Source organism: Mustelus asterias, chromosome 4 (assembly GCF_964213995.1).
Source record: "Mustelus asterias chromosome 4, sMusAst1.hap1.1, whole genome shotgun sequence".
NCBI classification, from domain to species: Eukaryota; Metazoa; Chordata; class Chondrichthyes; order Carcharhiniformes; family Triakidae; genus Mustelus; species Mustelus asterias.
This window is the reverse complement of record NC_135804.1, coordinates 59818833-59835833: the sequence shown is the minus strand read 5'-3', so window position 1 is coordinate 59835833 and position 17001 is coordinate 59818833. Positions and strand designations below refer to the sequence as shown.

At 42.3% G+C, this 17001-nt stretch overlaps 1 protein-coding gene across 1 annotated transcript; it reads left to right on the top strand.

The window, feature by feature from the left end:
* The first annotated feature begins 591 nt into the window (after nt 1–591).
* Nucleotides 592–6426, top strand: LOC144492424 (tyrosine-protein phosphatase non-receptor type substrate 1-like). Its single transcript, XM_078210433.1, has 6 exons — nt 592–742; nt 1169–1489; nt 2513–2824; nt 4393–4503; nt 5227–5270; nt 6262–6426. Exons 1-6 carry the CDS (start codon nt 592–594, stop codon nt 6424–6426), a joined length of 1104 nt encoding a protein of 367 aa, XP_078066559.1.
* Nucleotides 6427–17001: the final 10575 nt, after the last annotated feature.

Genomic DNA, 17001 nt, shown 5'->3' with positions numbered 1-17001 from the left:
TTCACCCTCCCTACCCATCCCCCAAACCCAAAACCTTCTGCTTAAATCTCTCAACATTCCTCGCTTTACGAATATTACAAGAAGCTCAAGGAATCCCTCGTCATCAAATTATCTTCCAGCCAATGATTTCTGCTGCTTCCTTCTTTCCACTTATCTAGCGAACCAAATTGCTACTCCGCATCCTACCATAACCGTGAAACTCTGTAACGCAGAAACATCTCGTCTTCTTCCCCAAACACACTCTAAACACGTATTATCCAAGAACCATTTTCTGTGCCATAATTTATACGCGAATGAACAACTTGTCGTCCACCTTTTTAGTCCCCATCATAGCTAGCATGCTAACTGGCGGCTTATCTGACGACTTTATGCCCATGGGTACCATTGTCATCACTCCTTCTCAAAAAACTCGTATTCGACTGTGGTCTCCTTGGAAAGAGTCACCATATCCCCAACCTACTGGTCCTCACTGAAGACAGTGCATATGTTGTCAGCTCACAGATCATGTCCCTGCATGAATTTTTCCAGCTCTTGTGCAATACAAAAACAGGCAGACAACCGTCCCCAATTACAATACGTCTGAATATGACCATGGTGCGTATTCTCAATTTATTTTCGTTCACAACCCCTCTGATGTCCATCGTGGTTACAAAACCATTAGCTGTCAGGAAACAAACCAACTCCGAGAATGTTCGTAAATTCAGCGTTAGAAAATCTATATTCCACTTCCTTTATGCTGCCGGTAAAACATGTAATTCCAGGGAATTGAGTAGTTGCAAAAATTAGAAAATCTCACTTAAAATGGAAGCTTAGTTTCTGAGACCTCACTTTCCGGATGTTAAACGTCACTGCGACGTCTCTGATGGAAAACTAACAGCAAGCTATTTTTAAAAGCTGTAAACTCGCAGTTACTACAGAGAGGCAACAGTTGTAAGCCATGCAAATGATGACAACGATCAGGGTGCTTCTGTACTTGATCCTCCGAGGAATTATTCACACAGGCACTAGATTTTCACTTACCATGTTACTTTAATTAATAACTTCCGAGGAAGTAGTTTTCATATTAATTTAAAGAACCTTATTTCCTCGCTCTAGATCATGCTTTCACTTTTCTACCTTTATGTTGTATCTAATGCAATTAACCTGTGTTTGTCTATCTTTCTGACAGCTGCGGACGACTCTTCGTTCAGTGTGTCTCAAGCACCAAAAGAAACGACTGTATCCAGAGGGGGAAACATCACCTTCTACTGCATATTCCACATTTTTCAACCCCAAGCCTGGGTACGGGTGTTATGGTGGAAACATGGTGAGAATGAATTCCTGCATTCAAGCCCAGACAAGAGAAAAAGGTTTGGTATGGGAAGTAAAGGTAGCGGTTTCTTTCGCTTAGTAAATGCGACATTTCAAGACTCTGGAATCTATCACTGTACGGTGTTCCGTCCGGGAGTAGGTCGAGGAAATGGAACTGGATCGCATCTAATTGTGCATGGTAAGATTGGAACACAGGTGAGCGCGATCGCCATAATATATCAAACACAAAAATCGGGTATGTGCATACTTTCTGTCAGTGAAATCATGCCTATGAACATATTTCGCGATAAGTGAGTTGTACATTCGTGTCCTCTGCATTAAAATGCTAATTATACCTGCAATGCCACTCGGAGAGTACTGAATATATTAGTAATATTTATCAAACACATCACAACTATAAAGTCAATTTATGCACCAGATTTACATTGGCGGCACTCAGAATGAATTCCTAAAGTAAAACTGACAGAAAATCTTTTATACTAATGCTCCATTCCCAAGATAAATATACAAAGCTTTTGGCTTAGTTTTAATAGTCCATGAATAACTGTATTCCTTCAAGTAAATTTCAAAGAACGATACGGCGCGTATTCAAATACTCAATGTTTGTCTAATTGTTGACCAAATCGATTCACTCAACAGATTGGAGTTTCAGACACAACATGGCTGCCAAATTCACTAATTTTCCAATAAATAAACAACACAGAGAGGCTGTTTCAGACTCCAGCATCCGCAGTATTTTGCCTATAATTTAACAGAGAGGCTGTGTTGGTGAAAATTCGGCAGATTCAACTGAAAGTTATTTGTTTAGTCAAATGTCAAGCTGCGGCGTTAAAGGAGCATTAAAACGCTCATTTCATCATCAAGAATATGAATATTATTCGTCACTCTCTGTCATGTCATTGCACATAAAACACGTAACAACTCAGCGAGACGACTGTCTCATCAAGATTTAATTCTCTGGGCGATTTGAACAGAACGTTGATTCGCAAATCACTTCACCCTGTCCGACAGGGAATTCAAAAATTATTGGAATTGATCGAATGCCGGTCTTTATATAGATTAGATCTATACTGATCTTGTGTGTAACATTCAAATACAGGAAATAGGAATTGCCAGTGATTAGGGATATTAACCGAACGTCAAAAATGAATTTAATTTCTCCAAACCATGCACAGTACTATGTTCATTTTCTGCTCCGCAGCGGCCCCAACCCCACTGAATCTTGTCTCCAGGACAACTGAAGGGAATTCGACTGCGTCTTTGACCCTCGTCTGTGAAACGGCTGCATTTTATCCGGAAAATTTCACCCTTACTTGGTATAAAAATGGCGTCGAAACTGCATCAGGAATACACACCAGTAAAGTGCAGAACAGAGAGGGACTGTATGAAGTTTCCAGCACTTTGGTTGAGATTCAGCCTGTACCGAAAGACGTCAATTATACATGCCTGGTATCTCATGTCACCCTCAAGACTCCGGCTATTGTGGTGTACACGATTCCTGAACCGAACCGAGGTAGGGGAAAAATTGTTCTAAAAGGGAAGCCAGCTACAGTAGAATTCATAGTGAAATTTTTCGTAAGTTTTATGCATATTAATAATCACGGAAATGTCACGGGAAATATCAACAGAAACATTAAAGTGCCTTTACATTGAATTTAATGCAGTGTTGAAATCGATTTATATAGCCAGCCATGCACTCAGACTAGTAATCAATCTGAGGACATGGATTCACATCCCACAAGGGCAGCTTCTGGAAACATAATTCAATTAATAGCTATGGAATATCAGGCTAGTCTCAGTAATGGTGACCATGTAACTATGATCGATTGTGGTAAAAACCAATCTGGTTCACGAATGTCCTTCAGGGAAAGAAATCTGCTCTCCTTACCCAGCTAGGTTTACATGTGACTTCAGAGCCAGGGAAACGTGGTTGACACTTAACTGCCCCCTGCAACTCTCTAGCGGGCCACTCTGTTCAGGGGCAATTGGGAATGACCAATGCTGGCTTCGTCAGCAATGCTCACATCCCATACAAGAACAAAAATCCAACCGGGTTTGCTTTCGAATTCCTCTATTTCTAACGGAACAATATTAAACATCCGTTCATATTTTCTAGTGTAATATTTCTTAACCTGAATGTTATTAATCTTTTTCGCTTTCTGTTTATTTTTTTAAAAAATGCTTTCAACTTGACCGTTGCGAACTCGTCTTGCTTGAAAACTATTATTATGATCTGCAGGCACGCAGTTTGCGCAAGGACTGATTGCCGTGGGATTTCCGATATTGTCACACGTTCGGTTACGTTCAGTGCAGAGTTTTGGAATAACCAAATGACCAGCTTCTCATCCTACTTACAGATCATGACGGGTTTAACTGAAATCAGTCTCATAAATCTCATTTAAACTGTAACCGGAAAAAACGCTGTATGTCCGGTTCACTGCATTTTTTAAAGTAAACTCTTATGAAATGTGAACGTCGCTGGCTAAGCCAACATTTATTGCTTATCCCTAATTGCCCTTAAACGGAGTAGCTTGTTAGACCCTTTCAGGCGACAGTTAAGAGTGAACCATTTGGTTGTTGTCCGATTATCTCCAATGGCATTCTACTAATGGAAGATGCTGGCGAGATTTTAATATCACTAGCCTATTACTCAAGGGGTGCAGGCTAAAGCTGTAAGGATATCGGTTCAAATCACATCATGACATTTAAAACCAATTAATAAATACTGAACTAAACATTCGTTTTAGTAATGTGTCATGAAACTATAATTCAGACGCAAAAACCGATCTGGCTCTCTGATGACTTTTCGGAAAGGAAATCAGTCACCCTTTCCCGGTCTGGCCTACATGTGACTCCTGCCTTTTAGTCTTCGTAGATTAATCAATAACGCGCGAAATGTTCGAGGAACAAGATACAGCAGATACTTAGCTGCAAACAAGCTTTTTATTCAAACGTTCTACTTCCATTGAACACTGCGGGATTAGTGCAACCATCACTATAGTTTAAATAGTAAACTATATTGGAGCCTAATTTTGTTGATTTAATATCCACTATTACCTCATGTTACAATTAATCTTGCAGAAAATATCCCGAAATTACTTTATTCGATTCCAGTGTGCGCGTTGGTTGGATTGTCGTTCCTCGTGCTTGCGATCGTCATTACGAGGCGGCAACAAATGCTAAAGAATGAAGGTAAGATTACACTTGATTTTCGTACATACCCTTGGGACGACTGAGAGTTTCCAGGGACCACAACAGGAAGAACAGTTCGGAGTTAAAGTTGGAAAGAGTCGTATGGTGTTGAGGAAGCACTAATTGTTGAAAATATGTTTTAGGACATAGAGAGATATAATAAAGATGAAAGCCGTTATCCAGATGTTTCCAAATACATTTCCTTTTGGAACCAGATGAACGAAATGCGCTCTGACACAAAATTAGTTTCCAAACCTCTGCGTGGTGGAGTCACAATTAGCTTTAACTGTGGCTCTGGTCCGGGAACGGTTGTGCACAGAGCTACAAAACAAACAGGAGCAGTAGCAGGCCAGATGGCTCCTCGGGCCTGCTCCGTCACGCAATATTACCATTGCTGATGTTCGACACTTGCCCGCCTTCTCGTACAATGCGAAATATTACCGTAGTTTCCGCGAAATATTTTAAAGCACCCTGCTGCTGGGAAGGATTTCAATTATTTTCCGCACATTACGAAATTGGAAATCCTCTTGGGCATTTTTCTGACCATAGACGTATCTTTGCAATCTCTGATGTGAAAAATGAGTTGAAAAACAGAAAATCCTGGACAAAGTCAACACTTCTGATAGCGTCTGTGTCGAAGCACACAGAGTTAACATTTCGGGTCCGCAAGACTCTTCTTCAGAACTTTTTCTTTCAATATCATGAGATTTCACTTATTTCCAGGTTATGACGGGCGTTTAACAGGAGGGAACCGTAGCGAGGAACTGGTACGTTCATTCATTTACAGGCAATTTGTTGAAACACCAGGAAAGATTGATATAATGGAAACTTAATATAATCACGTCAGACCAGGTTAAGTCCACTTAATAAATGTATTTGTTTTGTCTCAGGAAGAGGTCTCACAACACTAGGTTAAAGTTCAACGGGTTTTTCTTTGGAATCACGAGGTTTCGGAGCGCTGCTCCTGCATCAGGTGAGCCTTTAACCTGGTGCTGTGAGACCTCTTACTGTGCCCACCCCAGTCCAACGCTGGCATCTCCGCATCTTGTTTTGTCTCAATGAGATTCTACATTTCAATCGGATGTGGAAATTTAGTTGCCACCGAGTGCTTTATTGGCAAACAGTGATAAACGCTTAGAAAAGAGAACTGCTTACCTCGTTGAAAATACAGTTAATGCGTTTTCATCAATTCATTTATTCATTCAGATCGAAAATAAGTTGTACGTAATGAAGCTGCCGCCTGTTTCAACATTTGTGTAACAATTATGTCGAGTGAAATTGGCTGGTTTACATATTTGGTATCGGAGTTTAAAGTGTCGAGTGTCTTAATACTCGCACTTAGGAAAATGTAAATTAATTATATTTTGCTCACGTCTATTCGATCCCAGGTTAATCCACTCAATGTTTGACCAAAATTACTGTCAACTGGTGAACACATTGAACCAGCCGCGTAACAGAAATTTTCCGTTTTGTCCAAGCAGGAAAATGCGTCTGAATGTGTGCATTATGCCGCATTAGATTTGAGCAAAACTCCAAAACACAAACGTGACGAGGTGAGTATGCTCAGGTGGGGCCGAGTAATCGATCAGGGGAAACAAAGTAACATCAACACCCATGCGACAAAGCAGTAAATATGTCTCTGTTGACTTTGCCCGTATGCTGTCTCTAAGATGATCTGCGTGTCTTTCTGATGAATCTTTTGAACAGCGGACTTGCGAAGCAACCAATAAACAATATTTTCAAACATTGACCTTGCAGACGCAGCAAAAGGAAGTCGGTAATGACCTGATATACTCACGTGTAGCGTTGACTGGCTCAGACAAAGGCAAAGCTAACGAAAGGTGCACTGAATATGCCCAACTGCGGAGAGCGAAACAAAATGGAGTAAAAGAGACTGGGTATATGGAGGCGAAAAACAATTAGCCATTGAATTTCGAAATTCACTTCTGTGGTCTACACTGATCGCGTCCCTTTGCCGTACCGCTAGCAGGAGTATTTGTACTGTATGATACCGTGTCTATCAGATAATGCAGTACATGGTAGTCACTTGCTACTCAGTTATTTTAAGAAGTTTATTTTCGTTGCTTTAGGAAGAAAGTAACTTTCTTGTCATACAGTATTGTTCAATGAGTATTTTTTTTAAATAATGACAAATATGTTCCTTCGGCTACAACGATACATTGTGTCTTGTGGTACCTAATTATCTGCATAGTAAAGTAAAATTTAAAAATCGGTTTTCTACGAATTCTAACAAATTAACGATCAGTGTTCACTTTGTTCAGTAACGCAGAAAAACCTGCGTGTAGATTCATACGTCCCGTTATCACGTTGAGTACATGCCAGTGCGTCACATCCAGTTCAGCTGATGCTCCTGATAGAAAAGGGGTGAAGCTGAATACTTGGATTTCCCTATCAACTTACTGAAAGTAGGTTCGAGTTGTTTCTTGCTTTACAAACATCTATTCCCACATGACACCATGTCGAATTATGGAATCCTGCATCTGAGAAGGCGACCGTTTGATCCGTGCTGGCAATTTGACAGCATTGCCCAATTATTCCCACTCCTGATTTTTTCTCCAGAGCAATCAAAGTTCTCCTTCATGGGTACGCATCGAATTCCATTTTGCAATTAAGTCCATGTATTCTTCATCCAAGCGTCATTCTCCTATAGTGCTAGATTGTCATTTTCTTTCTCCAGACAGTCGGCATTTTCTGCAGCTTCTTTCTCTGTTGTCTTATTTGTTTCTTCAAATACTTCCACAGATGAAGCCATGTTCATTCTTTCTTTTTAATCCGTTGGGATTTGATCCGTTTAGTTAGGCTGACGACAAAACATTTGTCCGGAAAGAGATGGATCCTGAAAAATGCAAGTAAATGGGCAACTGTTCAACTGTCATAATACTTTGGTTTACCGAACATTTAATTTTCTGACCTGAAAAACAATAATTGACTCAATACGGAAACAAAGTAGTGTAAATAATTTTGATGCTAAATTAACCCAAATAGTGGCACCTCTACTTACGGTATGTAAAAGATTATTGTGTTGGCTCTTTATCTGGATAAGCTGATAACGTGCAAACCAATTGCTGGGGGTTTGTAAGTTTCTGCTTTGAGCTACACTTATACATTGCGAAATACTGACAAGGCGTATTGACGATTGGAACTTGGCAGTGGACGTATTTCACTCGGTCTTCTCTAAATGCGAACATGTCGGTTCTAAATGTAACAACATTGCAACACACTGTGGACGTATCTAAAATTCAATAGCAGCAGTTATTTTACATCGCGTTTCAATGTATAATTATAGCGACACACACGTGCAACGGATGTCCTATTTTACACGTCACTGTACCTTTCCGAACAGCACTATCGTTACAACAGGAAAAATCTAACCGTTTCGTCTATTGACATTTAATTATTTAATTAATTTCTTTCTATGACTGAAGGCATCTTCCTGCATACATTGTCTGTCTTTATTTTTTACTAATGATTGCACAAGATTTAGGAAAGTTAAGTTTACATCTCCCACACGTATTGCATTTTTTCTATATGCTAAAATACCGTAACACTGATCTCAGTGACTCAGAAGTTACAGCTTCTGCATATGGTCCAAAATCAGCCAGAAAAGCCAACTTTAAACAAATTCTGGGCACTTGGTGAGGAATCTTCCTTATTAAGCTGATTCTTATCCTCCCACTGTATATCGTAAATTTGGAGATGGAAATGATGAAGAGTTTTGCAAAAGCAAAACCATCACAACATCTTGTCATCCAATTTCATTGAAGAGGTAGCACACTCCCATTTGTAAACACACAGGCAAGGGACTTCCACTTTAAGTCCCTGCTTTTAAATTGATCTTTTATTGTCATATATATTAGCACACAGTAAAAGTATTGTTTGTTGCTCCTCGAGAGACAAAGCATAACGCTGCAGAATGTAGTGTTACAGTCCTATCTGGGCTGTCGAGAAATATCAACTTAATATACGGTAGGTCTATTCAAAGGTTCGATGGCAGCAGGGAAGAAACTGTTCTTGATTCATCTGGAACGTGACCTTAGACTTTTGTATCTTTTTCCCAATGGATGGAAGAGAGTATATCCGGGGTGCATGGGGTCCGTGATTATGCTGGCTACTTTTCCGTGGCAGCGGGAAGTGCAGACAGAGTCAATGTATGAAAGGCTAATTTGTGTAATAGACTGGGCTTCGTTCACGACCCGTTTTAATGCCTTGAGGTCTTGGTCAGAGCAGGAGCCAAAGCAAGCTGTGATATATCCAGAAATATTACTTTCTCTAGTGCATCTGTAACATTTGGTGAGAGTTTGAGCGGACATGCCGAATTTCCTGAGGCCCCTGAGAAAGTAGGGGTGTTGGTGGACTTTCTTCGCTATAACGTCGGTGTCAAGTGTCCAGGGCAGGTGGTTGGTGATTTGGACACCGAGAAATTTGAAGGTCTCAATCATTTCCACTTCATCCCCGTTGATTTCGACAGGGGCATGTTCTCCACTACGCTTCCTGAGGTCAATGACTCTCTCCTTCGGTTTACTAACATTGAGGGAGGGATTATTGTTGTTGCGCCAATTCACTAGGTCCTGTATTCCGTCTCATCATTGTTTTAGATCCGACCACTATGATGGTGTCATCAGCAAGCTTGAAAATCGAGTTGGAGAGGAATTTGACCACACAGTCATTGGTGTATAAGGAGCATAGTAGGGTGCACAGGACACAGCCTTGTGGGGCACCGGTGTTGAGGATAATCACGAAGGAGATGTTATTGCCTGTCACTACTGATCACGGATAGACTGTTTCTGTCAGGATGAAGGCATCGCTGACCAGGCCAGCATTTGTTGCCCTTCTAAGTGCCTTACTAGGTCATATCAGAGGGCAGTTTAAAGTCAAATACATTGTTGTGTTTCTGAAGTCACATGTAGGCCAGGCATGGAAAGGATGGCAAATTTCCTTCCCTGAAGGGCATTAGAGAACCAGGTTGTTTTTTACGACAATGCTTTCATGGTCATCATTCGACTTTTCAATTCCAGATTTTTTCAATTGAATTCAAAGTTCCTCATGGGCCATAGTGGGAATCGAACCCGAGGCCGCAGAGCATTGCTTAGGATTCCTGCATTCCTAGTTCACTGGGCATCGGCCTTCCTGCCAGATCTCTCCATAAAATGGGACTTGGGATTAATAATACGTTAAAATATATTTCCCACTACATAACTGAACGAATATAAAACAACTCTCTTGAGAAATTTGCATTCCTTTTAAGAAACACACTAATGATTATTCTAAAGATGTTCTGAAAAGGTTATACGCAAACAGATAAAAAAAGGAAATATGGTGACTCGAACGTACATGGCAATTATAAGTGGCTGTGAATGCTTATTGACAAAGTGTCCAACTTGGAATGCAAGTGGGAGCATATGTTGGCTTTCTGCCTTCAGGCAGATTTCCAGATTAGTATTTATCTAAAAAGAAACAGCAATGTACACTGGGAGTGAAAACCCTCAAATTGATCAACAGTCGTGCCCAGATTAATGTTTTACTCGAGAACAATCCCAGGAGCCTGACGTGCTCGCTCCACCGCAACGTTGGCTGTGAACAATGAAACCTGTCTATGATACCTTCCTCGGATCAGCAAGATTTTTAACATTCAAAGTAGGGATTCATGAACAGCAATGGAAAGGTCAACACATTGAAACGATAAGGTGAAGTGCTGGTGGGTTTGTTCTGCTATTACTAACACGTGTTGCTAAATGTTGATATGGACGCGTGGGTTTCGAAAGCTAATTAAGGAACATGCCTCTTTAGCTCATCTCTGCTACAGCAGAATACATTTATCTGTTGAGTGCAACAGCCTGAAAACGAGCTAGCCTTGCATAACAACTGTTATAATTTCTCGAGTATCAGTGCTGGTGCAGCCTGATTAAAGTTAGATAGTTTCTTGTTATCTTAGCTTGGAGTTCTACATTATGCAGGCGGAATGGATTAGGGAGAGAATGCCACGATTTAGGAAAGTCACTCATGAAGGCAGGGCCACCAGTACAGGACCATTTCAAACTGCGGATGCTGCAGAAATCTGAATTGGATGACATAAGTGCTTCAGAGGTTTATATGGCGAAAAGTATCAAATAACACCTTCATGGAATTAAAACAGTAACAAGTCTCACAACACCAAGTTAAAGTCCAACAGGCCTATTTGGTAGCACGAGCTTTCGGAGCGCTGCTCCTTCAACAGGCAAGTGGAGGATTGGGTTCACAAATGGGGCATATAGAGACACAGACTCAATTTGCAAGATAATGGTTGGAATGCGAGTCTGAACAGGTGCAGACAATGCGAATGGAGAGAGGGTTAAGTAGAGATTAAAGAGGTGTGAATTGTTTCAAGCGAGGACAGTTAACGAGATTTTGCAATTCCAGGCAAGCGTGGGGGCTTGCAGTTAGTGTGGCATGAACCCAGATCCCGGTTGAGGCCGTCCTCATGTGTGCGAAACTTGGGTATCAGTTTCTGCTCGGCGATTGTGCGTTGTCATGTGTCTTGAAGGCCGCCTTGGAGAACGCTTACCTGAAGATCAGAGGCTGAATGCCCTCGACTGCTGAAGTGTTCCCCGACAAGAAGGGAACACTCCTGCCTGGTGATCCTCGAGTGGTGTCCATTCATCCACTGTCCTAGTGTCTGCATGGTCTCGCCAATCTACCATGCCTCGGAACACCCTTTCTTGCAGCGTATCAGGCAGACAACGTTTCCCGAGTTGCAAGAGGTCGTTAATGAATGCATTGGTAGAGTTACATGCAGAGGTAAAAAGGACACGGATGAGGATTTGGAAGCAAATCAGCTGGAGCAGCAATTGAGTCAGGAAATGTTACGAGTTAAAATTGATGGTCTTATTGATGGCATGGATTTCTGATCGGAAAGACATTTCACGGAGAAATATAAGAACATTTTTTTTCGACATTTCTAATCAATCCAAAACACTTGCCAGCGAGAAAGACATGGGGACGGATGGCGCGGCAGACCAAATACAAACAGTTTGGGCCTCCTAATACTTAGTTGCAGGATTATTTTCTCCAGTACTGGAGGTTGTACAATCATTGTGACAATTTAGGGATGGGGAGGCATTGAGAGAGGCTGTGGTGAGGTACAGCTGTGTGTTATCAACCTAGATGTAAACCCTGACACTGTATTAGGATGAGATCTCAGCGGGGAAGCATATAGATGAGAACAAGCACAAAGCCAGAGTACCTTCTTTGGGAGACAATAGCAGCACTACAGGAACGAGGAGAGAAATCATCGATTGTTATTCACTGATTAGGAATCAATAATAGAAGAATGGAACCACGCAACTGCATAGACATTCATTTGGGCCATGGTGAGAGGCTGTAGAAGAACAGTGTGGTCAGCTTCATCAATGATTGTTGACATATTGAAGATGTGTAGCAGGTTAACCTCGGCGTGACATTGATCGGGAGGAGTGTGGAACAGGTCACGATCATTATGAGGCAGACCGGGAGGAGTGTGAATCAGGCCAGGATCACTGTGAAGCTGACCGGGAGGAGAACGACAGAGAACTAAAATCAGGCTGTGAAATCACAGGATTGGCTTGTGCCCAGAAAGGGGCGTGCCTTCCTTTGCCTGTGCACCTGCCTCACCAGTTCTGAGAGACGAATGTTGGGCACGACAGTGGCTTTGGAATTATAACGCATGTAAGTCCCTCCGGAGTGGCAATCCGCCGGTGATTGCCACTCCAAGGAGCTTGCGTGCTACAGATCAATGCTTACTGAACACAATGGCACGTTTTGTGTGAACAGATAAACAACATTTTCTCAAATTTTTTTAAATTAACCTATCTTCCTACTGGACAGAGCGATGCAGAACTGCTTCTCAAAGCAGAAAATGTTGCCCCGACCATGAACGAATGCTGAAGCTACTTACATAATTAGCAGGCACACACAGACACATGGTCTGTGAAGATTTATAAGAGCATTCATCTGCAATTAAGCAAATATGGAGCGGCCACCACTTTTGCGAAGAAAGATCATCTTAAACCAATCATAGTTTTGGAACATGCATTTTTATACAAATACACCTTGCACAATTATCTGACGAAATATTTTCTCAGATCCTGAGGCTTTTTTTTTACCAGTAGAGTCGTTCACCGTAAATTAGGAAGAACTGTGCCTGTTGATACTGTGACCAACTGCAGCACGTTATATTTGACACTGAGAGAAACACTAAGCGTATATTGTACCCACAATGTACTAATGTGTCACACAGAGCAAGATGGTCACTTTATCTAAACCCTGGCCATTGTTCAAATCGACGGAAGCTAATAGTATTCTTCAGCCGATCGCAGATGCAGAGAAGATCAGATGATCAAATGCATTAGAAACATAGAAACATAGAAAACTACAGCACAAAACAGGCCCTTCGGCCCCACAAGTTGTGCCGAACATATCCCTAACTTTTAGGCCTATCTATAACCCTCTATCCTATTAAGTCCCATGTACTCATCCAGGAGTTTCTTAAAAGATGCTATTGAGTTTGCCTCCACCACCACTTACGGCAGCCGATTCCACTCGCCCACCACCCTCTGTGTGAAAAACTTCCCCCTAACATTTCCCCTGTACCTACCCCCCAGCACCTTAAACCTGTGTCCTCTCGTAGCAGCCATTTCCACCCTGGGAAAAAGCCTCTGAGAGTCCACCCGATCCATGCCTCTCAACATCTTATATACCCCTATTAGGTCTCCTCTCATCCTACGTCTCTCCAAGGAGAAAAGACCGAGCCCCCTCAGCCTATCCTCATAAGGCATGCCACTCAATCCAGGCAACATCCTTGTAAATCGCCTCTGCACCCTTTCAATCTTTTCCACATCCGTCCTGTAATGAGGCGACCAGAATTGAGCACAGTACTCCAAGTGGGGTCTGACGAGGGTCTTATATAGCTGCATCATTATCCCCGGACTCCTAAAGTCAATCCCTCGATTGATAAAGGCCAGCACACCATACGCCTTCTTAACCACCTCCTCCACCTGCGGGGCCGATTTTAGAGTCCTATGGACTCGGAATCCAAGGTCCTTCTGATCCTCCACAGTACTATGGGTCTTTCCCTTAATATTGTACTCCTTCATCCCATTTGACCTGCCAAAATGGACCACGACGCATTTATCTGGGTTGACGTCCATCTGCCACTTCTCCGCCCAGTCTTGCATCCTATCTATATCCCTCTGTAACTTCTGACATCCCTCCAGACTATCCACAACCCCATCAACCTTCGCGTCATTGGCAAACTTACTAACCCATCCCTCCGCTTCCTCATCCAGGTCATTTATGAAAATGACAAATAGCAAGGGTCCCAGAACAGATCCCCGGGGCACACCACTGGTGACCGACGTCCATTTAGAAAAAGACCCATCTATACACACTCTCTGCCTCCTTTGGGCAAGCCAGTTCTGGATCCACAGGGCAGCAGCCTCTTGGATCCCATGCCCTCTCACTTTTTCTAGAAGCCTTGCATGGGGGACCTTATCGAACGCCTTGCTATAATCCATATAAACCACATCTACCGCTTTCCCTTCGTCAATGCGTTTTGTCACATTTTCGAAGAACTCCACCAGGCTCGTAAGGCACGATCTGACTTTGACAAAGCCATGCTGAGTATTCATGAGCATACTAAACCTCTCCAAATGCTCATAAATCTTGTCCCTCGGGATCCTCTCCATCAGCTTACCAACCACTGAGGTTAGACTCACTGGTCGGTAATTTCCTGGGCTATCCCTATTCCCATTCTTGAAAATAGGAACCACATCCGCAATCTTCCAATCCTCCGGCACCTCTCCCGTCTCCATCGACGACGCAAAGATCATCGCCAGAGGCTCTGCAATCTCTTCCCTCGTCTCCCACAGTAACCTGGGGTACATCCCATCCGGACCCGGCGACTTATCTATCTTAATGCCATTCAAAGATTGCAGCACAACCTCTTTGTTAAAGTCCACATACTCAATCTTTTCAGTCTACCGCAAGCCCACAGTACATCCACCCATGTCCTTCTCCTGTGAAAACCGAGGCAAAATACTCATTTAGCACTTCTGCCATTTCTACTGGTTCCGTACTGATTTTTATAGGCCCTATTCCTTCACGTCTCATCCTTTTACTCTTCACATATTTATAGAATGCCTTGGGGTTTTCCTTAATTCTCCTTGCCAAGGCCTTTTCGTGACCCCTTCTGGCTCTCCTAATTTCCTTCTTTAGTCCCTTCCTACAAGCCGTATAGTCATCCAGATCCCTATCTTCACCAAGCTCTCTGAACCTTTTGTACACTTTCCTTTTCTTCTCGACTAGGTCCTGCACAGCTTTCGTGCACCACGGTTCCTTTAACCTACAAACTCCTCCCTGTCTGCTCGGAACATTGTCCTGTGGAACCCTAGACAGACATTCCTTGAAAAACTGCCACCTCTCTTGAGTAGATTTTCCCGAGAATACCTCCTTCCAATTTACTCCTCTAATTTGCTGCCTCATGTCTTCATATTTCCCCTTACTCCATATAAACGCTTTCCTATCTTGCCTGATCCTCTCTTTTTCCAATGCAAGCATAAAGGAGATAGAGTTATGATCGCTATCCCCAAGATGCTCTCCCACTGAGAGATCTGACAGCTGTCCAGGCTCATTGGTCAGTGTCAGATCAAGTACAGCCTCTCCTCTTGTAGGCATGTCCACATGCTGTGTCAGGAAACCCTCCTGAACACACCTAACGAACTCCTCCCCATCCAATCCTCTTACCCGAGGGATATTCCAATCTATGTTTGGGAAATTAAAGTCTCCCATCACAACAACTCTGCTATTATTGCAACTCTCCAGGATCTGTTTCCCTATCTGCTCCTCCACCTCCGTGTCACGATTGGGCGGCCTATATATTATTATCTATCATCTGAATATCCACCAATGGACTGAAGATAACAAAATATTATCTGTGTAGCTAATACGTTGCCGCTAAAAGAAGACAAAACTGGGTATCCATCCATGTGCACTGAAAACAATGGCGTCAACAGAAAAATATTGTTACATTTTTCGGAACTGATCCCTTTTAATTCTCCCCTCTCCCTTTTACTTTATCACCCCTCTCTCCATCAAAAGTCAGTGATCCATGCTAGACTTCTACTTTTGGGTCGGAGATCAATTTAATTTAACATTTCTTTCACTGTAATTTCTGTTTCCCTCAGTGCAGCGGCACTTGCTGTGCAACTTGGTCAGTGAAAGCTTCTGCCATTTAACTTATTCCAAGTCACAACTCATATGGTGGGCAATGTTGTTATTGCATTCTAACTGGCCTAATTGCGGCAAGGCTGATATTCAATTGGCTTAAGGCGTGTTCTGTCTTTGTGCTTGTTCTCATTTATATGAGCGCTGGACTCGCTAAAATGTAAATTCACATTTAAGTATATTTAGATAAATTATTCAGCCTCTCGCCCATTTCCGGGCTCGAACCGCCCATCGATGGACGGGACGGTCCCGTAACATGCCGCCTGGAGATTTAGTGTGTGCCCAAAGTCTGAACCGAAATGCAAAAGCCCTCGGACGCTCGCCAATTCCCGCCCTGTCTTTAGGAGGAATTAATCTGCAATTTGTTGAAGATTTCCTGAGTTCATTCGCCAAACTATCTCGTATTGCCTAAATGGTTAAAGTCTCAAATGAATACGAGTAGAATTTAAGTTCAAATAACACCTAGAACTTTCACCAGTGTCTGTTCATTTCAAATATAATATTAAATAAAAACGGAAATGTAGAAGTGTTAAGGGGCTCTGGTAGCATCTATGAAAAGAGAAACTGAGACAACATTTCAGGTCGTGATTATTCTTCAGATGTCGGATAATCGTTTTATATTTCCAGCATCCGCAGTACTTTGTATTTGGAGCAATTGTTGAAAAAAAATCAGTCTGCCGTAAATACAGAGTAAAGTCGGGAAATGCAATGTATCTTATAGAGGTCTGCAAAGTGAAAACTTTTATATATAGAAGTTGGCACATAGTATTCAGGTATAACTTACGCTGAGGTTGATTGCAACACGACCGGTTCGTTTTACCTTGCCCTTACGTCGACATAATCCCTTTAACCGAACGTTTGGGGTGCATACAAAACCACAAATAATTCATGCCATAAATAAAACTGACACTGATCCCTAATGATCTATGCCGGGCATTAATTTCCACCGGAAATAAATCCCACTCCATTTGGTTACATTCAACCCCATCACAATATATGATGATACTCTTCTTCACCCTTGCTCTCCCCACAGCTCATTCACAATGCACTCCACCATCTGTAGCAGAAGCCTGAGTCGTCAGCACTTCGGCTGCAGTTAGTTATCTCCCAAAACATTCCACCTCATGAAATAAGAAATGAAACATAGATGATGCTGAAAATCGGAAGCGAAAACAGCAAAATGCTGGACCTGTAGTGCAACCCGGGAGAAATTTGTAAGGGGAGAAATAGTCAGGCTGATGA